At 36.5% G+C, this 25,220-nt stretch overlaps 1 protein-coding gene across 9 annotated transcripts in view; it reads right to left on the bottom strand.

The window, feature by feature from the left end:
* LOC144979825 (uncharacterized) overlaps positions 1 to 25,220 on the bottom strand; it is a 147,990-nt gene that overhangs the window by 86,789 nt on the left and 35,981 nt on the right. For 7 of the 9 annotated variants that reach the window (XM_078926971.1, XM_078926976.1, XM_078926970.1 and 4 more), the window contains exons 2-4: positions 5,556 to 6,026; positions 3,366 to 3,485; positions 2,765 to 2,869 (exon numbers count right to left, since the gene is read on the bottom strand). In XM_078926971.1, the coding sequence (XP_078783097.1) occupies positions 2,765 to 2,869; positions 3,366 to 3,485; positions 5,556 to 5,850 (520 nt within the window). In that variant the 5' untranslated portion in view covers positions 5,851 to 6,026. The remainder of the gene's footprint in view (positions 1 to 2,764; positions 2,870 to 3,365; positions 3,486 to 5,555; positions 6,027 to 25,220) is intronic. The other 2 variants (XM_078926967.1, XM_078926968.1) reach the window with 1 other exon arrangement.

Here is a 25,220-nt window from a genome sequence, read left to right as displayed (position 1 = left end):
TATCACACTAACTGTGGTCTTAGTCTTACTATTTATATGTACTTTCTTGAAAAATGGATTCAAATTATGAACTATTAAATAATCCATTTATCAGAAGGTTTTTACTCTTCAAGCCTAATGTAAATTTATATTGATTCAATAATCAAAATAAACCAATTTGCTTTCACCGAAGGTATTTAAGGATAATGGAATTTATCATAAAACATCTTATATATTTGAAGAAAAAAAAAGCTACATGACTCAAGCTGAGCACGAGACTGGTGCCTATTTGGTGGTAAGACCACAAAGGTAACGACATCAAATTACCCTTTACAATTGGACTACACAACTCAAGCTGAGCACGAGACTGATGCCTATTTGGTGGTAAGACCACAAAGTTAACAACACCCAATTACCCTTACTCAAAACTTGAATGGGAAGTTCTGTCCATTGACTGACCTTATTTAGTCAATTTCGAGAGAGTTCTACAGGCTTATGATTAATGAATGAAAGTTTTTTCTTAACATCTAGACAAGGTTTGTGCCAAGATCTACTTAGGTACTAGTTGATTGGTTTGTGCAAACGGTAAATTGTGAGAGGGGAGGAATAAACTTGAATTGCCTCAATCCAATACTCTTCAACAGTCGTAACGTCACTATCCTTCCTAATGACGCATGGTAACTTAGTAACACTGGCTCTAAACTATCGGAACAATGACGGGGACGCCCGTATGAAATATTTCTCCGGCGAGCATAAAAGCGTATCCAGAGGAAAAAAAAACCACATTAATTTGATCATGTTTTGACTTTTACACATTCTGATCACAAGGCATATGAAAAAATATAGCCAGCATGAAAAATAAAAAGTAATGATTTTCTTTGTTTAGAACCAAAAGATGGCCGCCGTTGCCGGGCGGCATGGCATCAGACTATTGAATCGTATTAAACTGAAATCTAGAACAATATACTAAAGCAATATTTTCTATCATACATGTATCCAGCCGATTACCATGAATACACCATGATCAATGCGCTCCACTATGCCAATTTAACCCCCCAGAGAGCCAATTAATTTTGTTTTTCAAATCAATTAATAATATCAACTATTTTTCCTTTCAGTACCAAATTACAACATATATCACCACCAGATACCGATTTACACCCGAGTCTAGTGAAGAAATGTATGTGTTAAACACTTTAAAAAGAACAAAATTCTCATTGTCGATGACTCATGCTAACTTTACACCCATAGGAATAAACGTCATATTAAATCTATCAACTAAGAAGCATTGTGCAATTCTAACTCAATAAAAATCATTTCACATATCAAGAAGTGAAATCTGTATTTTAACAAGAGAAACAAAAAAATAATAACGACAAAATAAGAAATAATACAATACAAAAACACACAATGTCAAACACACAGGAAAAATGTTATTCAAACACGGCATGGCAGATAATAAAATATAATAATAATAATAATAATAATAATAATAATAATAATAATAATAATAATAATAATAATAATAATAATAATAATAATAATAATAATAATAATAATAATAAACGTTATTATTATTATTATTATTATTATTATTATTATTATTATTATTATTGCAGTGCTAAAATTATTTTGCAACTAGTGTTTCTATTTTTTTTTCTCCCCTCAATAATAGTTTGGAAAAATAATATTTCCTATTTCCGTCATGTCATCCGCTGCGAAGTGATTTTTAACATTTATTTAACACGATAATTCTTTGAAAAATATTGTCAACGTCCACTAAAGTTGTGTTTTAAGACTAATGCCAAAAATATATCAAAAGAGACAATCAGTATCGGTGGAAATATCTGATATTTTACGTCTTAAACAAGCAAAAAGAATACTTTGTTGGGTTTTTTTTTACTGTTTTTGAACATCGTTTCTAACTTTGGCTTTCAACATAACAATATTCGTTTTGTCAAGTATTAATTTGTGAAAAAAAATATTTTTTAATAAATAAATAAATAAACAAATAAAAGAAGGACACTGAACTCTCACACAAGAAATCTATAACACGTCAGATAAAAACAACAATAATCAACAGGAGATTTGGCAAATGAGAAGAAAGTAATCTATTCAGTTCCTTCATATTGACAGAGACAACTAATAAATTTAGTCTTTAAGATTTGCATGGAAAATTATTGGAGGTATTGAACGTTGGCTTACTTTTTTTTTTTTGTCTGAACATAATGACTCAAGGCCTTACAGACCATACCTGCCAATTGATTTATGCCGAACTAAGATGTCAGATTGTTTTATCAATGCCTTTGTATATTTGGTTACAAAATCTATACGGTGGCAGTTGGTGAATTCCATGTTAGAAAGCAGGTATGGCCATAATAATAATATGATTATAATCTTAATTTCAGGGTTTTCATTAAGCATAAACTGTTGCTTGCATTTTGAAATTTCAGAAAAAAATCTCTGTCTTTGTGATTTAACTAGGCAGAATCAATCCAAAATAATTGGCAAATAGTTTTTACTAGGGACATTTCCTTCTGAACATTTTCCATAGGAAAACAAAGAATCAATTAATGGCACTGTCCCAACCTCTAATGAATGTCAGACATTAAAGAGAGGGATTTCTGAATTTCATTTCTGCAAGTAACAAGATGTTTGTTGAACATCTTGTGATAAAAATCTATGGTTATTACGTTGAATTACAGCGACCACTCCTCAAAATAAAAATCCACGTATAGCGTTTTCAAGTCTGATATTAAAGCCTTCATATTTCAGTCAAACCCACCGTCAGCACAAACACATCTGTAATTCCTGCCATCTGCGTTGGTCTCTGTCAGGTTTTGACACACCCCTCCATTCATACATGGATCTGCCCCACATCCGTACAGGCCTGTATAATGGAGTTTGAAAAGAGAGGGGGGGGGGGGGGGGGGGGGGGGGGGGGGGGGGGGGGGGGGGGGGGGGGGGGGGGGGGGGGGGGAGCAGTCAGATTATTTTTAATATCAATTTCGAAATAATAAGAAAAATAAACGTATACACATAAATATGTCGGACTGCATTCAACAGTTTTAATGAGACTTCACATGATCGTATTGTTTGTATTGGGCCTAATATTATTATTCTTTGAACACCGAACCATGACGTATGGTCTTTGCTTCATACCCAAAAGTGTGTACCACGATCTACTCCCAACCACTTTGTGTAGCCTTGAACAAGTCATTTCGCCCTAGGTCAGTTTGTGGTACTACACTGCAGCTGACGTCTGGGTTATTGCAGCCTCCCCTTGGAATACACCCCAAAGACAAAATTCCCTTTAGGGATGAATAAAGGGAATTTAACCGTTTAATTAATTATTATTTTTAACCATGCCTTTTTCCTGTACTTACGGGCCAAGTCAATTTCACATCTTTTCCCGCCATAATTCCTAGGACAGTTACACTTGAAGTCATTTCCAATGTCCTCACACTGGCCTCTCTCACAGGGGGCGTTCCAGCAGTCGTCTCGCTCTGAATGGAAGAGAGACACAAAATAAAGTTGAATATTAGAATGAAGGCTAGGATTGGTGCGTGATATGCTCTCTCTCTCTCTCTCTCTCTCTCTCTCTCTCTCTCTCTCTCTCTCTCTCTCTCTCTCTCTCTCTTTCTCTCTCTCTCTCTCTCTCTCTCTCTGTGTGTGCGTGTGTGTGTATGTGTATGTGTGTGTGTGTGCATATCCCCCCCCCCCCCCCCATTCTCCATTAGCCTTTACTACTCTTTCTTACCCTCAAAACTCCATCTGCCTATTTACTTATTTTCCTCTTTCCTTCCACCCTCCCTTCATACACCCACGTAGTTCTACACAGCCCCCTCCCCAACCTAATTCTAGTCTTGTCTTCCCTCTTTCATGCATACACATAAACACATTCACACACAAAAACACGCGCACACACACTTACACATACGTGCCCACACAAACATGCATGCATACACACACACTTCCAATTTAACAAAGTGTACAGTGCGGTGGATGGAGAGAACAAATTCATGTGATGAAACACAGATCAAACCTATCAATACAGCCCACCGCGTTTAACTCCGCTTCTTCAAATTATATAACAACTTGTTACAATTGAAAAAAAAAGGAGTAAAAATTTAACACAACCAAAACAAAATATATTTTTTTTAAACATACATGAAAAATCAACAACCAAGCAGACATTCCTTCATTCATTCCTTCATTCATTCATTCATTCATTCATTCATTCCTTGATTCATTCCTTCATTCATTCATTCATTCCTTCATTCATTCATTCATTCATTCATTCATTCATTCTGTGTGGCATGCATGGACCTTCTGGTGTGTTGTCGACCATTCATCTCTGTGTTAATCTGTCATCAGACTATCTGGCGTATTCTGTGTTTGTGTCTATCATTTGATGTTTCTTTTTAAGCTTGTTTAGGGGAATACCATTCTCCACATGCTTGTTTCCCTTCCATAAATGCTCATATTGTCGATTTTTCAATTCCGTCCCCTCCAAATACACGATTTTTCAATTCCGTCCCCTCCAAATACACGATTTTTCAATTCCGTCCCCTCCAAATACACGATTTTTCAATTCCGTCCCCTCCAAATACACGATTTTTCAATTCCGTCCCCTCCAAATACACGATTTTTCAATTCCGTCCCCTCCAAATACACGATTTTTCAATTCCGTCCCCTCCAAATACACGATTTTTCAATTCCGTCCCCTCCAAATACACGATTTTTCAATTCCGTCCCCTCCAAATACACCGTATGTCAGAAGAAAAACAAAAATCCCATTTGCCTTCTCTCCTGATTGTATTATCCAACAGTTCCGGTGCCTTTCCTATTACGATTTAACACTTCAAGCAAACAACCCAACAACGGGCCAAGCAAAAGATGAAGCCAAACAATCTCCAAAACAATAACGTTCAATCTAAATGAACTGATTAAACCTCTTGGTTACCATAACTTGGTCTAATTCTGGAAAGGGACTGAACATTGTCTATACTATAGAGAGAAAACGTGTCACATAAAGTATGACCTGACGTTTATATTTGTATGACCCAAAAGAGTCCCACATACCGACAGTCTCTTAACAACAAAAAGACCGTTACACAGAGCGACCAATAATCACGATGATGATGATGATATTGATGACGATAGATTCATAAAACACCCCCCCCCCCCACACACACACACACAAACACACACACATATTATATCTATTAAAATTACGCCCTTCCGCCACGACATCATAAGACATCGTCGCCTTGGCATTCCACGAAGGAATTTTGATAATCCATCAACCAGGATGTCTGATGTCAACAGGAATCACCCAAGTTGTTGTCCAAGTGGGCAAATTGAGGGTTAATGATCTTTATAAATTATATATATATATATATATATATATATATATATATATATATATATATATATATATATATATATTAATGTTAAAAACATAAATAATACACAAATAAACAGATAGATAAATAAATAAATTAATTAATTAATTAAACATCCAACTAAAACAGGAGGACAACCACCACGAGCCCTCACTCAATCAAGCTTACCCGATGTTGAATTACTATCACTCGTGTTATTGTTCAATTCATGCCCTGCAGCATTCCCACCACTATTCAGTGGCGCCAGTGGTAAAGACGACGACGACGATGATAATGCTGACGATGTTGTTGAAGCAGTTGTCGCTATATTATCTCCCTGCGCATCGACTACCACAATCACACCACTCCCGACACAGTTCAAAACCACAAGAATTCCAACCAACCACCGTTGATGACTGAACACGGAGCTGAACACTGCTGACATGGCGATCCCGGTAGCGACATCGCCAGTCTTTATCCTCATTGTCTTTTAGAAAACAGTTCAATTGTAACGATGGAAACGATGGTGGAACATCCGACACAATTCAATCAAAGAATAATGAAATGTATATATAGGCAGTTTCGTTATCGGAGTTAAAAATCCTGATCGAAAGTCTGAATAGACGGAGTTAAATCCCTTTTATTGATGATTTTACTTCACTGTTGTATTAAATAATCATAAAGTATATCATGAGAATGATGAAAACGTATAGGCAGTTTCGTTATCGGAGTTTAAAATCCTGACTGAAAGTCTGAACTTGATGGAGTTAACTCACTCAACCCTAACACCGACTATATCCGTAGTTTACCCGCGTTAGTTTTACCCCATACCTATTTATTACATTTTTATGAGATAAATTATAGGTGTAGTGTCAAAGCTAATGTTTTTAGTTTTTGCTGTTACTGGTAGTTGAATAAAAACTATCTTATGTACATGCTCATTTTTAATACATTTTCCCCCCATTTTGAAAAGTAGAAAAAAATCTCTAGGATTGAGTGAGTTAAATCCCTTGTTTTGATGATTTCACTTCACTGTTGTATTAAATAATCATAAGGTATATGAATGGAAACACTATACTGTAAGTATCGAGGATAGTCGACAGAATTAGGGAGAAAGGATTTGTAAAAAACATATTGAATAAAAAAGATAACAAAGAAGAAGAAGAAGAAGAAGAAGAAGAAGAAGAAGAAGAAGAAGAAGAAGAAGAAGAAGAAGAAGAAGAAGAAGAAGAAGAAGAAGAAGAAGAAGAAGAAGAAGAAGAAGAAGAAGAAGAAGAAGAAGAAGAAGAAAAGAGAAGAAGAAGAAGAAGAAGAAGAAGAAGAAGAAGAAGAAGAAGAAGAAGAAGAAGAAGAAGAAGAAGAAGAAGAAGAAGAAGAAGAAGAAGAAGAAGAAGAAGAAAAGAAGAAGAAGAAGAAAGAAGAGAAGAAGAAGAAGAAAAGAAGAAGAAGAAGAAAGAAGAAGAAGAGAAGAAAGAAGAAGAAGAAGAAGAAGAAGAAGAAGAAGAAAGAAGAAGAAGAAGAAGAAGAAGAAAAGAAAGAAGAAGAAGAAGAAGAAGAAGAAGAAGAAGAAGAAGAAGAAGAAGAAGAAGAAGAAGAAAGAAGAAGAAGAAGAAGAAGAAGAAGAAGAAGAAGAAGAACAAGAAGAAGAAGAAGAAGAAGAAGAAGAAGAAAGAAAGAAGAAGAAGAAGAAGAAGAAGAAGAAGAAGAAGAAGAACAAAAACGAGAATAAACTTATGGATTGTTTTAGTTTAAGGGTTATACAGACAACAACATACGGATACACTTTATTGAATGGTAAAGTTTTTATTTATGATTTACAGTTATACGCATACAAATTTCAGGCACTATGAAGTCAAATTGTGAGGTTATATCTAGATTTAATGTATCGTATATAAGTGTGGAATATTGTTAATAGCTGATATATTATTAAAGGTGGTTTTCATATTACAAAGCGTCCAAAACAAATGCGCAGTACAATAGAAAAAACAAAAAAAACAAAAACAAAACAAAAACAAAACAACAACAAACAAACAATAAAAATATCAAAAATATAAAATGTATGTAATCCTGAGAACGTTTCGACTTTTACAATGAGTTTTCGGCATCTGAATCCCTCCTATCCGATTCGATAGTAGAGGGCCCTACGTGCGCGTATTTGTAGTTCTGATCACCCAACTTAAATACGGGCTTGATTTAACATTGTAATGGAAATAGAAGATATTTTGCGTTGCTTTGAGAGTATTTCCATTACAACAATGAGCCCGTAACAATTTGGGCTATCAGACCTGGAAACAAGGACACGTTGGGTGGATCACATAGTAATGTTTTGTGCCAAATATATTACCGAATTAATCAAGAGAGGGTTGGGGGGCTGGGGGTGGGTTGGTTTATTATTGATTTTACATATATTCATTAGTGAATAGAAAATTCTAAGTTAATGTATGATGAGTATTAACACATGATGACGTGCACTTATTTTTAGGTCTGATAACCCAATTTACTATGAGCTCATTGTTGTAATATAAATCTCAAAAAAATGACGCAAAATATTGTCCATTACAACAATGTTAAACTAGGATGTCAGACCTCCATATGCACACGTCGGCAAATGCCTAAAAATAAACCTTTGGATTTGAATATAAAAAAGCCCAAATGATACAGTCTTTTCAATAAAAGCACCACTATCCATTTGTCGTCCACAAACAAGTAAGTTCTCCCTTACCAACGGCAGAGATGACTAAAGAGACTTTAAGAATTAAGAAACACCGTATCAAAGGTATCGCCTTAAATACGTCATACACAGCGGTTTTGTGTATGTGTTTGTGATCGAGTGTGTGTGTATTTATTTTTTAATGGAGGGGGGGGGGGGTGCTTTCTAAGACATTTTTTTCAGATATAAATTAATTTCTCACGTGGATATTGACAAAACGCAAACCAAATATAATTCACAAATAGCTAGCTACCTGTTGGTGACACAAAGAAATGCATTTATAATTCTGAGCGACACAAAAACAGAAAACTGGAACCAAGAGTTTGAAGTCAAACGAAAGGAAACCAGAAGAAAACAAGGAAGATAAAAAAAATGATCCGTTCCTGTATCAATATATCAAACATGAAAATTCGAAATCGATCAAAGAAATAAACAAAAGGCTCTGGGTTTTTTTTCTTTGTTTTTTTTTTTTTATTTTTTTTATTTGGGGGGGGGGGGGGGGGGGGGGGGGGGTTGTTTGTTTTTTAAAAACAAAAGGTATAAAGTTAGAATTTTTTAAAAAGGATGGACCAAAAAGAAACAAAAAATTATAAATAAATCGGTGGCTGTGTCAAACACGAATATCCGAAATCGAATACTTATCAAAGAGAGCTAGGCCAGGCCGATACATTTTTTTTCCCCCTTATAAAAAGTCCAAACATTAGTAGGGTGTAGGGAGCAGAACCTGAAGGGAGTGAATGACACATTGATGATACCAGACGAAACAATCACTGAATTGTTCTAGTCTACTATTAGTAGAACAAATCATTGTTACTATTATTTTTTTAATCTTTTTTTTTTTAATTATTATTGGTGGAATGCTACGTTTCCACGTCGGTGAGGTGTGTCTGTTTGCTTTTTGTTTGTTTGTTTTTTGTGTGTTTTTTGGGGGGGTTTTTTTTTGGTTTGTTCATTTATTTATTTTAGGGGGGGGGGGGGGGGGCTTTCTGTTGTTTTCCTTTGTTGTTTGTAATTGTTTGTTTTGTTTATCTTTGTGCTGTTTCTGCCAATACGTCATTCACACAAAAAGATCGGACACCAATTTGATTTTTCTGTTTCGTGATATTTTTGGATTTTTGTTTTGTTTTTGATTTTGATTTTTTCTTCTTTTGATCTTGTTTGTTTATTTAACGATATCAATGGTGCGGTACGTACAAACGCTTGTTGACCTTCTTATTGGAATAAAACTGCTATGTAAATACATCTATCGGGAATCAAGGAGATTAGGAACCAGGAATGCTGTGCTCAAAAGCAAAGGCAAATTAACATATCTTTTAAAATTACCACTTGCATGATAACATCAATGAAATGGTATTCTTTTCACGATTTTAAACTGTACTGGAGGTCCCGATAGCTCAGTTGGTAGAGCACTCGCTTCACGCGCGAAGGGACCAAGATCGATCCCAGGTGCAGTCGAGATTTTATTTCGTTGCCCCCCCCCCCCCCCCCCCCCCCGCCCCTCGTTCACCCAGCATTGAATATGTAGCTAAGTTTGTTATGTCTGGCTGAAAGTACTTTGGAATTGTCTAGAGCCCTGTCCAAAGGTAAGCAAGCAATTTGCTACTGTCCGTTTCATCTATAGAGACCGCTATAAACTCCGGCTCAATGGACCTAATGGCTCTGAATATGAAGGACTACTAAAAAAAAAAAATAACAATAATAAAAGTATAGTATAGCATCCTCATGGATTACATTTTTTTTTTCAAGTTAAGACACAACAAGCATAGGTAATAAAAAATGACAAAATGCATTTTAACCAGTTACCTAGCGTAGTTACTCTGGAAAGACAAGTATTTAAAAACTTAACCAGAAAACTCATCCTTCAAATATCGACCGATATATAAACGACCTTCATCTTGGCAAAAAACTCTCAAACCTGGGAGCCTCACGAGGTCTTCACAGAAGTCCCAGGGTTTGAGAGTTTTCGCCAAGATGAGGGTCGTTTAAATCGATCTATATTTGAAGGATGAGTTTTCTGGCCAAATTTTGAAATACGTGTCTTTCCTGAGTGAGAGAGGGTTAACCGGTTAACTCTTTCCTTGCCGATCATTTTCAGTATTTTCCCAAAATGGCAGGCTTACTACTTACCCAGCAGAAAAATGGATTTTTTGAAACTCAAACAACCTCTCTACAAAACAACTTTATGTTCTTATTAATAAATCAAAGATCATTCTTCAAAGTGTATGATGTACAAAATAAATCTGAATAAGAAAAAAATGTATATTATTATTGTGTCGTAACAAATGTGACGATTTTGCTGTAGATGGTAAGGAGAGGGTTAAATAGACCTGCCCCTTTCACTTTACCGTTCAATCTCTCCCATCTACCTTCGACATTTTAGACGTCAAACACGACAATTGGAAATCAAATACTGTCCCACAGAGAAAATGTCGGGTGATAAAAAAGGTTTTAAGTTAATTTCAAAACGAACAGAGGAGAGAGAGAGAGAGAGAGAGAGAGAGAGAGAGAGAGAGAGAGAGAGAGAGAGAGAGAGAGAGAGCATTATATAGTTTTGATGGAACGAAATTGATTATAGATGGAACGGAACTGACGTCACTCAGCTCTTAAATATTGTTTTTAAGACAACCATTTTTGGTGATTACTTCTTACTAAATCATATCAATCAAGACTGTAAACGTACAAAGTAAAACACAATTTTGTGTATTGGTACATTATATCCGGCTGATGCATTGAATATTTTACCTTAACGCATAGCATCAATAGGGAAATAGAAGACACAGATACTCCGCCCACTATGGAAGACCTACCAGAAATTTGAGGTCTGATAACCCATTTCCTTACGGGTTCATTGTTGCAATGGAAATCTCGAAAAAAAAAATATTTTTTTTTAAATGACGCAAAATTATTGTCCATTACAACAATGTTAAACTACAAATTACTATAACTACAACATACAGGTCTATAACTGGGTTCGGATGTCAGACCTGCATTTAAGCACACGTCGTCCTCAGCCGACGTGTACCTATCTAATTGGTTTTTTTTTTAAGGGTGCCCTCGGCCCCAAAAAAAAAAAAAAAAGAAAAAGGAAAAGATAAAAACAAACCAATCAAAGACGGAAAAAACCTCGGACATTCCCAATACACGCCAAGTACAAGCCAGTATTAATTCTTTGACTTGTTTCGTGCGATATTCTTCCTTCTCCTCCTTTCCACCCCCCCCCCCCCCCCCCCCCTTGTCTTGTTTCTTTTATTTCCATTTTATTTTGACCTGGACGATTCAATTTAAAGCCATTAAACTACGTCTAAAATTTAAATCGGCGTTAATGCAACAACACATCTTCCACATTCCCCACGCGAAAGAATACCTTAATAATTAAGCAAGTACTGTAGTAGCATCTTGGCGGAGGAATCACAAATTATTATGTGTCTTCCCTTATCCAAGCACTAAATTTAGATTTTCAAACATTTGCTGAACAAGCGGCCAATCCTATTGGCACAACGTCATATTATGTAAACAGGAAATTGTGGCACAAGAACAGAAAAAAGGGTAACCATCTTTCGGGCCATAGTATTCGTTAGAGTTAAATGGGTGGCTTTTAGACGACGTTACTTATAATTTGTAGTTCACAATGTTGTGAACTCCTTAGCCAAGCGCATCCTTTCTATAGATAGTATGCGCTTGGCCAAGAAGCTCATAACATTGCCATCCGGAAGTATAACGGACCAACACACAAAACTGTGTGTATCCATGAACGTTTATAGTCGGGTTAATACAGTTCAGTGAGCATTACTCATAAACGCGGATGGCAAAAAAACAATAACAAAGACCTGGGTGACGTCATCTTCGTACTATCTATAAGAATTCAAGAGGTTTTTTCTAACACAGATAATGACAGCAATGGGTGAGAATAACTCACAATGCTCCAAATCACACAGAGGCAACGTTTTCTCTTGAGCACGAAAACAAAGTTACCCTATTGGACGGTAAAAACATTAATCTGAAATCGATACCGCAACAACGATAAAGTGAAACGTGCTATCCAAATGGATTCAAGATAAAATAAATAAATAAATAAATAAATAAATAAATAAATAAATAAATAAATAAATAAATAAATAAATAAATAAATAAATAAACAAATAAATAAATAATGAGTGTTAATAAAATTTAGGTGTGAAACATAAATCATGTTATATTTAAATGGCAATTCCACACATGATAAACGTCATAAATTTAAAATCTAAGTTCCTTCATAATCCAACATACAAATGTCTCTTGATAGTTCGAAGATGACGTCACTCGTGTCTTTGTTATTGTTTTTTTGCCATCCGCGTTTATGAGTAATGCTCACTGAACTGTATTAACCTGACTATAAACGTTCATGGTAACACACAGTTTTGTGTGTTGGTCCGTTATAGATAGAATGCGCTTGGCCAAGGAGTTCACAACATTGCCATCCGGAAGTATAACGGACCAACACACAAACTCTGTGTAACCATGAACTTTTATAGTCTGGTTAATACAGTTTAATGAGAACAACTCACAAACGCGGATGGCAAAAACAATAACAAAGGCCTGAGTGACGTCATCTGCATACTATCTATACTTCCGGATGGCAATGTTATGAGCTTCTTAGCCAAGCGCATACTATCTATAAGTAGACTCTGAATAATATATATCACATTCTCTTGCAATCGACAATACAAGCGAGTTTCGAAGTACACCCAAGTCGAGATGAAAGTAGCTTTAAGAAGGTTCACTTACCATGTGACAGGGGGGGGGGGGGGGGGGGGGTGTAGATGTGAGCGATGTGAACAAAAGAAACTTGTGTAAGAATTCGATGAGAATGTCAAAAGGTCACGATGAGATGTAATTGAATACATATATCTAAGTCCGGCAGGGAAATGACAATAATCGGTCCCACATTTTACCTATGACACATGCTTTGCGTGTGTGTGTGTGTGTGTGTGTGTGTGTGTATGTGTGTGTGTGTATGTGTGTGCGTGTGTGTGTGAGTGTGTGTGGGTATGTGTGTGCGTGTGTGTGTGAGTTGTGTTTGTGAGTGTGTGTGTGTGTTTGTGAGTGTGTGTGTATGTGTGTGCGTGTGTGTGAGTGAGTGAGTGAGAGAGAGAGAGAGAGAGAGAGAGAGAGAGAGAGAGAGAGAGAGAGAGAGAGAGAGAGAGAGAGAGAGAGAGAGAGAGAGAGAGTCCAGACATAAATTCGCTTTAGATAGTTCGAAGTTGACATCGCTCGGGTCTTTGTTATTGTTATTGGTTTTTTTTTGCCATCCGCGTTGAGGAGAACTTCTCACTAAACTGTATTAACCTGACTATAAACGTTCAAGGTTACACACGGTTTTGTGTGTTGGTCCGTTTTACTTCCGGATGGCAATGTTGTGAGCTTCTTAGCCAAGCGCATACTATCTATATAAATGTCCATGCTTTGGTAAAAAGTTAACAAATAAATTTCTTCCATCGCACGTGCCCCTCTCCTCCTCCTCCCCCAATACACACGCAAGCACAAACACACAATCTACACAGGCAAATACAGACACACTCAAATATTAAAAAAACAAACACACCCCCACAAACGTAAATAATAACGTGAAGTTGAATGTAAGCTTCAATTTAATTACAAGAACAGATCAATTGAACGTTTCGGGTTACCCCTTTATCAACAAAACAGGATGAATGAAACACCACAGATGAATGAGATGATGTGGTAGTGGCGTAGTTAAGATGAATCATTTGATCTGTTTTTGTAATTAAATTGAAGCTTCCATTCAACTTCACGTTATTATTTATTTCTTCGAGCTTCGAGCAGCAACATTTACACACCCCACAAACGTACAAAAACAAAGGCCCACACTATCACTATCACATAATATAGATAGTATGCAGATGACATCACTCAGGCCTTTGTTATTGTTTTTGCCATCCGCGTTTGTGAGTTGTTCTCACTAAACTGTATTAACCAGACTATAAAAGTTCATGGTTACACAGAGTTTGTGTGTTGGACCGTTTTACTTCCGGATGGCAATGTTGTGAAGTCCTTGGCCAAGCGCATTCTATCTATAACATGTACATTCTAGAATCGATAAAGCCATTACTGTGATGTAACATGTTTAAATTATGTAGTGTATCAACCACCACGACCACCCAGACACGATAGGATAGGGAGAGAACAAAAAAAGTTTTATCGATATATATTATAATACAACCTTTCTGATCCTAGTATAGATAGAACGAAGATGACGTCACTCAAGCCTTTGTTGTTGTATTTTGCCATCCGTGTTTGTGAGTTATTCTCACTAAACTGTATTATCCAGACTATAAATGTTCAATTACACACAGTTTTGTGTGTTGGTCTGTTACACTTCCGGATGGCAATGTTATGAGCTTCTTAGCCAAGTGCATACTATCTATTGTATTGACCGCTATGCTGCTGGACTCTGTAAAACACATATTTAAAATTTTGGCCAGAAAACTCTTCCTTCAATTTCAAAAATACCGATCGATTAAAATGACCCTCATTTTGTCAAAAACTCTCAAATCAAGGAAGGACGTGTTTTCTGGGCAAATCTTTAAATAATTTTTTTTCTCTTCAATTTTTTGGGGGTTTTTTTAGTTTGTATTTGTTGTTTTGTTGGTTTTTTTTTTTTTTTTTTTTTGGGGGGGGGGGGGGGGGGGGTTGTTTTTTTGGGGTTTTTTTTTTTTTTTTGTTTTTTTTTGTCTCAGAGTACGGCGGAATATGTGACCAGAAACTTCTACAGCTATAAAAACTAAGTAAAGATAATGATAATATGTGATCAATCCAATATGACGCCGGTTTGAGGCGATAGGACACATGATAGTCTTTTATAGAGTTTTGGAGGTACAGATCAACTCTCTTGTTTAAACACGGTAACTTAACCGCATGGTATAAATAATGTAGGGGTGGGTATATAACATGTTTTTGTTTTGTTTTGTTTGTTTTTAAGGGTTTTACGGCGCTTGCAACACATTTAGGTTATATCAGCGCCAGTAAAAAGGAAGAAAATAGGATAGTAAAAAGTTTTAGAATTACAATTAAAGCATCTAAGAAAATGTAAGACAAAGGGGAACTGGGAACAAATAGGGATCAGATGTAGATTCCAAGAGCATACCATCAATGTACTTAGTTTGAGATCACCAATAAGTCTCATCAGGACACAAGCACGGCCCCTACTAAGAGGAATACTCACATGCTTACATTATAAATTATAACAAATATAATAATACATAACAGAGAGATGATTTACAAGGGAAAAAAATGTCATCTCCCAAAACAATAACTATGCATTTGACTGTTTCCCTCCCAGCCAGGACCCCGACCAGGGCCAGGACAAAACCAAGCAATCTCATTCCAAGACAAAGACAGAATGCAAGTTGGAAAACATATATAGGGGGATAGAAGACACAATAAGTACCTCCCTGCCCACTATGGGAGATAGGAACCCCACCCAGTAATATGTTTTTAAAATGAAGTTATAGATAGTAAGTTTATGATGATAAACGTTTATTTTATCACACTAACTAACAAACATATTCTTTCATATCGATCAAATAAAAACAAAACAACAACAACAACAACAACAACAACAACAACAACAAACACACAAAACAACTCCAACATAATATCATATTCTTTGATATAAATTCAGTTTTCAGCATCTACATAATCCCGACATAATACCGTTTTGAGATCGTGGGTCACTAATATATCTTACATTTTCCAGCATTCATCTCATCACGTACGACCTGTCTTGTGGTAAAACAAAGAAACCGGAATGAGAAGAAATGATTGGTAGCTGAGATGTTGCCATTACAGGGAATGGGAAATTGACGATTACCTGAATTACGGTAACAAGGTACGTGTTTTGTCAACGCTGGTTGTATGTCATTATATACTCTTGTCACAGAATAATAAACAACAAAAACAACAAAAAGAATAACAGCACTAGCCACAACAGCAACGACGACGACGACGACGACTAGACGGTGAAGAAGAAGAAGAAGAAGAAGAAGAAGAAGAAGAAGAAGAAGAAGAAGAAGAAGAAGAAGAAGAAGAAGAAGAAGAAGAAGAAGAAGAAGAAGAAGAAGAAGAAGAAGAAGAAGAAGAAGAAGAAGAAGAACAACAACAACAACAACAACAACAACAAGAACTGTGGCAGAAATAACGACAATTCAGCTAGACCTATACATATTCGTACATACTTATAAACGACACAACAAGCAAATTTTCACAATACAAGCTAAAATTGCCAAATAAAAGTAAGCAGCCAAAATAGAAGGGAAATATTATATCGCCATTGCCGGAAGGCCAAAGGCTAAAACTGTATACGTATATTATTGTTTACATTACCAGACATTTCTTTTCCTTATATTATCGTTATTTTTTCAAAATGACCATTCTCCTGAGAGAAAAACGTTTTCAACAACAGGGAGCAACAAATCAAATTTTAACAAAACAAAACAAAAACGTCCTTACAATGTGCTATGAGGCGAAACTTAACTGACCTGATTATGTCACAGGATGTCTTTTATTAATATTATTATTATTTTCACTTTCTTTCTATTTATATTCATTCTTTTATTTTATTTATTCATTTATTTATTTTTCTTTTTGGCATCATTCTGTATTCCCTACATACCTGCAAGTTTCGCTGAGAAGCTGGTTTTCGAATAATCTATTTTTATTGCTGTTATTTTAATGATTGTTGTCATTGTTATGATTGTTGTTGTTATTTGTGCTGCTGCAGTTGGTGTTGTTATTGTTATTGTTGTGTTGGTGGTGTTGATGTTATGAGTGTTGTTGTTGTTCTCTATCAAATATGTTTTCCCCTGTTTATAACGGGGTTACGCACCATGAAGCTTATCTGATCCCCATTTTCATAATTAAAGATTGTTTTGTTGAACTCTTTGATCTGAGGAGGTATAAAAATCAATTGAGTCTCAGAGCCTAGATCATTAGATTTTAATCAACTCCGTATAGCAGGGCACACTCATTAATAAAACGCAACTCATCACATTTTCTTGGATGCAAACGTTGTTGTTTGAAGATAGAAGAAAAAAAAACAGGCAAAGAACAAAAATAAGACCGAGAATAAAAGCATTACTTTAATTTACAAGGACAATTAGTTCAAATGTTATGGATATTTCGGGTTTATTCCTTTATCATTCTTTCATCAACAAAAAAATTAAAGATGAATCTGTGATGATAGTGATTGATGTTTTTAACACTAATCACATTCGACTAATGTTATTTTTACCTTATTTACCGTCTTCTTTTCTGACAAAGGATAAACTCGAAACGTTCACATCACAATTTGTCCTTAATTTCTATAAAATATGTTCTTCACATTTACTTAGCAGGGGTGACGATATTAAAAAGTTACATCTCTTGTTGGCTCCCCATTTAAAGTCACCCCCCCCCCCCCCACCCCCCAGCAAAATGGACTTGCTACTCTCTGGACGAAACGTCAATCAAAATGTTTTGTGACCCACCCCTTTAATCGGGTATCAAGTCAGGAAGAACGATATAACGAAAAGAAATTAAAAGTAAAATGTCCAGAGGTATGATTTTTTAGCTCTTAAAGAATTTATATCTTCTAAATAAATCCACACAAAAAAAAAATGTTGACATAAGATTCATATTTCTGGCTACGAATTCCATTTTCACCACTTAAACGTAAACCATCCCATAATATCGTTTTGTGGCGGTATGTCACGGTTGTACTTCAGCTGCAACTAAATCACAAGTTTTAAAAAATAATAATAAATATAAATTACGGCCCTTCCACACGGCAAGATGTCGTCTCGGCATTCCATGAAGGAATATAGATAATCCATCAAACAATCCATAAACAGGAATCACACATGTTGTCCAAAGTGGGCAGATTGTGGGTTAATAATCTTGCCCAAGGAAAAAAAACACGAAAATGCCTGGAGCGTGGCTTGACCCAGGACCTTCTGAGTCACAGTACATTGCCTTAACAGAATCACTCGGCCACTTCGCTTCCCCCCCCCCCCCCCCCAATAAGGTTTGATAATATAAGGATACTAAGAGTTGAGAGTAGAGCGAAAAGGGGTGGGGGGGGGGGGGGGAGAGAGAGAGAGAGAGAGAGAGAGAGAGAGAGAGAGAGAGAGAGAGAGAGAGAGAGAGCAAATAAGAAGTGACCTGGTTATGCTAATCAATTGAGGAACTTCTTGTACTACTTGCGAAAGTCTGATAACCGGGCTTGTTTTAACATTGTTGAGGCGTAGAATATTTTGCATGGGTTTGAAAGCATGTCCATTACTACAACAACGACAGCAGAACAAATTGGTTTATCAGGCTTCAAGACATGCCTGACAAATAATAATAACCCCCCCCCCCCCCCCCCCCCCCCCCATGGACATCCTCCAGGGATATAAAAACCCGTGGAGCTGGAATTTATCCCGTTTTCTGTAGCATGAAACAGACAATAACAACTGCTTACTACCTTTTAGACATGACGCTTATCTATCGCAAATTACTTTCCGCCAGACCATATATACACCTCTTACACTTTTGTCCATCAGATCTAACAGATCCAGTTACCTAACCACTCTTATGCGGACAGAGAGTTCACAAAACGGTCCCTTTGAGGGGCGGCTGCTCTACCAACTGAACTATCAGTATCCACGAATGCATGGCTAATTAATAATAACGCTTCTTCCCAGCTCCCAAGTAAAAGGTAAAATTTTATTTTTAAAATCAAGCAAACAATCAATGATCGAGAGGACAATCACGATGGAAATGTTAAATCAAAAAGTTAACTGCCGTACTCTAGAAAAACTCGTATTTAAAAATTTGGCCAGAAAACTCGTTCTTCAAATATCGAGCGATTTAAATGACCCTCATCTTGGCAAAAGCTCTCAAACCTGACACTTCGCCAAGTCTTCCTTAAAGTCCCAGGTTTGAGAGTTTTTGCCAAGATGAGGACAATTTAAATCGATCGATATTTGAAGAACGAGTTTTCTGGCCAAATTTTTAAATACGAGTTTTTCCAGAGCATGGCAGTTAACTAGTTAACCTAGATGAGAATGTCAATGGTTTGATTAAGTACTGACGCAGCATTACATGACAAAGGTGTGTAAAGGAATGCAAGTCTTAATTAGTGGAGCCCATGGGTAGTCTAGATCAAGTTAGATGGAGAGTCAAATAAAGTCAATTATTTAAAGGTGCGTCCATACTTGGAATTGGAATGCCAGCGATCTTTAACTGGGGGCTGGAGAGCAGGAACGGTAATTCTCCGTATGAAAGTAAAGTATCGATACATTTATTGGGAGGGAGATTTCGGTTAATGCTATTTGATTGACGGTCTGGTGAAGTTGATGATGTTGGTGGTGATGATGATGATGATGATGATGATGATGATGATGATGATGATGATGATGATGGTGGTGGTGGTGGTGGTAGTATACTAAGCCGGTGGTTGTTAAAATGATGATCAAGGGAGGTGGGGGGGGGGGGGGGGGGCAATTTAACCCCAGTTCATGTTCGTATATCTAGTTTTTATTTAATACAAAATTCCATGACTTTTTACAATTCAATTTTAAATCGATCTGATCATGATTTTTTAAAAATGCGTGTTTCTTAAAAATAGAATCAGATGTTACCTTAAACAATCACGAGACACAATTTTCTTCTGTCGATCGTCGAAGTGTATTTTATCCTAATTTTTTTTTTATTTTAGAAAATACCAGGCTACGAGTTCACGAAGGCTTCCGTGAAAGTGGGTGGACTGGGAGAAGGGGGGGGGGGGGGTGGAGGTGGACAAAATAAAAAACAAGATGAAAGAATCGTAAATTTCACATAAAATGTCGATGGGTGTGAAGATAATCCTAGTATGGCCCAGGGTGATGTCCTCGTAAAATTTGACAGCCTTTCTCACTCTCGTTTTCCTTTTTACATCTTTTTGTTTAATATAATGCGTGACTCATAATGTAAGCAAGCAATGTGACATAAAAGAATATAACAAACAAAAGACACCCAACAAAGAAAACAAAGGGATGAGAAAGAAAAAAAAAGAAGAAAAAAAAAGAAACAGATAGCAAAATGGTAACCAACAAAAACAAAAAAGAAAGGAAGAAGCAGAAAGCAAAATGGCAACAAACAAGAAAAAGAAAGAAATAAAGAAACAGAAAGAAAAATGACCCCCCCCCCCCAAAAAAAAAAAAAAAAGAAAAAAGAAAAAGAAAAAAATGATACAACACATTTTAAACATTAAAAAGAAAACAAAAAACAAGTAAAATAATTTGAAAAAAAAAAAAACATCAGGGGAGAAGAGGTAGAAATAATAATATGCATATCGGAAAAACTTTGCTTTTCGTTTCCGTAGGTTCGAGGCTAGAGACTTCCCTCGAACCATTGGGAGTTTTCACGCAATTTCCCACACAATTTGTCATATCGATGGGCTTTACAAAATAATTACAAGTGTATCATTTGTGTGGGAGAACGAGGAGTTTGGTGGAAAGAGGTCAAAAAAAAGAAGAGAGAGAGAGAGAGAGAGAGAGAGAGAGAGAGAGAGAGAGAGAGAGAGAGAGAGAGAGGAGAGAGGAGGGGGGGGGGGGGGGGGGGGGGGGGGGGGGGGGGGGAGGGAGGAGGGAGAGGGAGAGAGTTTGCCCTACAGACCTCTACCGGCCCAAATTCTCACCGATAACTCCCCCCCCCCCCCCCCCTGTTCCCTCCAACCAAAAAGAAAAACCCCAAAAAATAAACTCAGCCAAGTTAATGAGCGCGAGTAGAGAGGGAGATAAGAATAGTTTATCAAATTTATGGCGTGCAGGTCCTAAGGACAATGGAACCTTCCAGGGGGTCAGCAGATAAGACGTCTATCGGGACAATGAAGCACAGCCATGCAAAGAGTGAATAGATGCCAACAAATTATAATGAGTAAAATAAGTAAACAATGCTTATATATACGTATTTAATCTATTTGGGACACGTGAGATTGGTGCTATGTGAGGAAGATTTTGACGCTAAAAATCGATTTTATAGTCCAAAATATGTAAATGGTGCTGCTCGAAGCTCGAAGAAATAGATAATAATGTGCCAACCAACCGATGTTTTGTTTATTCATCTTACCTTCGCCACTACCACATTATCTCATTCGTCTGTGGTGTTTCATTCATCCTGTTTTGTTGATAGAGGGGAAACCAGAAACGTTCATTTGATCTGTTTATGTAATTAAATTGAAGCTTACATTCAATTTCACATTATTATCTAGTCCAAAATATGAAATTTGAGTTTTATTTTTGTCGTGTATTGGGTCTTCAGGTAAGTCATTTGCAAAAGCCCATATAGATAGTTCGAAGATGACGTCAATCAGGTCTTTGTTATTGTTTTTTGCCATCCGCGTTTATGAGTAATGCTCACTGAACTGTATTAACCCGACTATAAACGTTCATGGATACACAGTTTTGTGTGTTGGTCCGTTATACTTCCGGATGGCAATGTTATGAGCTTCTTAGCCAAGCGCATACTATCTATAGTCCAAAATATGACATTTGAGTATTTGAGTTATATTTTTTGTCGTATATTGGGTCTTTAGGTAAGGCATTTGCAAAAGGCCATATTTGGAGTCACCACTGCAAAATTCGCAAATCCGTCATGAAACAAACTAACATTAACTGTAACACTAATTATAAGGGCCAGCTATTGGGAATGAGATTAGCCGAAGAGTAGCGTCCCTTGATTGGACGTCACCTACAGAGAGAACGTCAAAATGGTTTTGTGCATGCGTCTCTCTCGACCTCGCTTTCGGTGAAGTGTCTCATGCCGCTTTCACCGGAAGCGAGGACGAGAGACGCATGCGCACAGCCAACATGATTTCTCTATCTAATAACTTTTCCGCCGGTGACGTCCAATCAAGGGACGCTACTCTTCCGTTAATCTCATTCCCTATCTGAATCGTGTTGAGTGCTCTGTTGAGCATTTCTGTTCATTCTACATCTCGTTCAATGTGTTAAGTCTTAAAAGTCTTCAGTAAAATTATGTGAGCACAGAATCTTAAGCAAAAGCAAACCACTTTTTTTAAACCCTGGACAAGAGATTAGACCGTTTCAGAGTGACAAGGGTGAGATAGTGTGATGTAGGGACAGGGGAAATGGGTGTGTGAGAATGGGGAGGGGGGGGGGGGGGGGGGGGAACCTTTGATGAGTAAATGAGGGAAAAGATACGGACTGAAAAAGATGCTGATACAACTTCTGCTGCTGATGATGATGATAGTGATATGATGAATCTTGACGATAAAAATTGAATATAAACCATTCATGACTTATGGATAGGATTCAATAGTCAGATGTCACGTCACCCAGCAACGAGCAGCTTGGTTCTAAACAAAGAAAATCGGTACTTTTTATTGGCTTGAATTTTTTCACGTGTCATGTGATTAGACTGTATGAAAGTCAAAACTTGATCAAATTTATAATGTTTTTCTCCTCTGGACACACTTTTTATGCTCGTTGGAGAAGTATTTCATAAGGTCGACCGCCATTGTTACGATAGTTTAGAACCAGTTGCTAAGTTCCATGCGGCATTACGAGGAAGTGACGTCACGACTGTTGGAGGTTATTAAAGCAATTAAGCAATGGTTTCGGGAAGAAAGGGAGGGCCGGATTGGGGGGGGGGGGGGGGGGGGGTGTTGCTGGGCCTATTAGATCAAGCGGACATTTCTTTGCAACTAACTAGCATCTTATTAAAAGGGTAGCGAGAAATTGTTCCGATTCGCTTCACATTACAGTTACAGAAGCTGGATTAAAATCCCAGGTTCATGGATCTTGCTTAATGGACAATAAAAGGTTGCTGAAAGTTATTCAAACCCCGTCTTGGTTTGATAGACACTTTAGCACGGATAGATAGTTCTGTCGTTCCTAGTAAATGTTGTTTGATTTTTTGTTTTTAAATAATAATAACAATTAATAAAATAAGAGAAAAAAAAAAGAAAAAGAAGGAATGAAAGAAAGAAAATATAAAACTATCACTCCCCCCCCCCCCTTTTTTTTTTTTTTTAATTCCATTTGGGCCATTAAAACTTCAATCAGGGTAAATCCCAACATCAAAAAGTATCAGTCCCATTGGTACTTATAAGAAGACTCAGGTTTGAGTCTTTCTGACAAGTTGATGACCATCTTAATCCGTCATTTGAAGCAACAAAGGTTTTTTTCGGGCTCAAATGAAATCAATGTGTTTGTGAAAGAATAGCACAGATAAGCAAACGTGCTCCAGAGTCAGCAACATGTAAAAAATTAACCAGTTAACGGCAAGTACTTTGGAAAAACTCGTCATTCAAATATAGACCGATTTAAATGACCCTCATATTGGCAAAAACTCACAAACCTGGGACTTCGCGAAGAGAGTTTTTTTTTGCCAAGATGAGGGTCATTTAAATCAATCGATGTTTTTTTTTTTTTTTTCGATGACTAATATGTTACTAGTGTGCATCTGTGTGAGTGTGTCTATGTCAGTATTGTATTGTTATAAATGTGTAACCAAATGACAAATTGACCTTTTTTTAGGACAATAAAGATATATTATTATTATCATTATTATTATTATTATTATTATTATTATTATTATTATTATTATTATTATTATTATTATTATTATTATTATTATTATTATTATTATTATTATTATTATGAAGGACGACTTTTCTGGCCAAATTTTTTAATATCGGGTTTTCCAGATTATGGCAGTTTACTGGTTAACTCACTCAACCCTAACACCGTATATCCGTAGCTTATCCGGGTTACTTTTACCCTATGCCTGTGTATTACATTTTTCTGAGACGAATTAGAGGCGTAGTATCAAAGCTAATGTTTTTAGTTTTTACATGTTAATGGTGGTTGAATAAAACTATCTATGTGCATGCTCATTTTTAATACATTCAGTCCTGTTTTGAAAAGTTGCAAAAATCTCTAGGATTGAGTGAGTTAAAGGAAGATGAAGGGCAGGTAATCCATTTAGAATTGAAGGTTTCCCGTCAATGACAGGGTATTTTTCCTATGTAAATTTCACAAGGACGCTGCAGAACTAGAAGAGAAGAAAAAAAAACTGTAGACAAAAAAAAAAAAAAAAACTGTCTCAAACGTTAATGACATGAAGCGCTCCTTTCTCTCACCCCCCCCCCCCCCCCCCCCCCCCCCCCCCCCCCCTTCCCACATCCCTTCCTGTGGTTTTCATTTGACATTCTTACCACCTCCACACCACCATACCCCATCCCCTCGTTTTTCCCTCTTAAAAAGCACCCAAAAAAAGTGTAGGGGGAGAGGGGTGGGAGGCTTCCAAAGGATAATAGAAAATAGAAACAAAAATCCAGCCAGGTACAAGAACAAAAATAACAACATAAATTTCACAGGTGTCTGTATTTTATCGTCTCTTCGTCTGAACAAAATTGACAATAAAATAGGAGGAAAATGGCCACTTAAAGATAATGCTAAAAGGTAATATTTACAGCACTTCAGTGTTCATGACAAACTTTAAAAAATGCATTACAGAATAATTTTTTAAAAGAAGAAAACAAATTTTTTAACCCGCAAAAAGCCAAGACACAATGAGTAAAAACGGTAACTAGTGATAAAATGGAATTTGAAAAATAATTATTTACATTTATCTATGACAGATGACAATTCCAACTTCCACCCCAAGAGAAGTGGACGATGATAACACACCAATAATAGAGAATGAGATTAGCGGAAGAGTAGCGTCCCTTGATTGGACGTCACCGGTGGAGAAGTTATTTGTAAACAAACCAACTACAAGCCAAGCACTCCAAATAAAAAAAATATTTATTATTCATATTTCTGTACAAAAATGCATATCATAATAATTTTTGAAAAGATATGAATAATAAACTTTGTACTTGGAGCGCTTGGCTTGTAGTTGGTTTGTTTACAAATAACTTCTCCACCGGTGACGTCCAATCAAGGGAAGATACTCTTCCGCTAATCTCATTCCCTTTATCTAGTCTTTAGTCATTGGTGTTTCTGTTTTTGTTTTGTCAGCTTGCTTGTTTGTTTTCTAACGTGATAAATCATTTATTTTGATAAAGGGTAGACTAAACCCGAATTGACCACAACTGTGTGACTTTTGTCATTTAT

Source organism: Berghia stephanieae, chromosome 9 (genome assembly GCF_034508935.2).
Source record: "Berghia stephanieae isolate SIO BIC M18660-M18661 chromosome 9, UCSD_Bste_1.3, whole genome shotgun sequence".
In the NCBI taxonomy this organism is placed as follows: Eukaryota; Metazoa; Mollusca; class Gastropoda; order Nudibranchia; family Aeolidiidae; genus Berghia; species Berghia stephanieae.
This window is presented reverse-complemented; position numbering and strand designations above follow the sequence as displayed.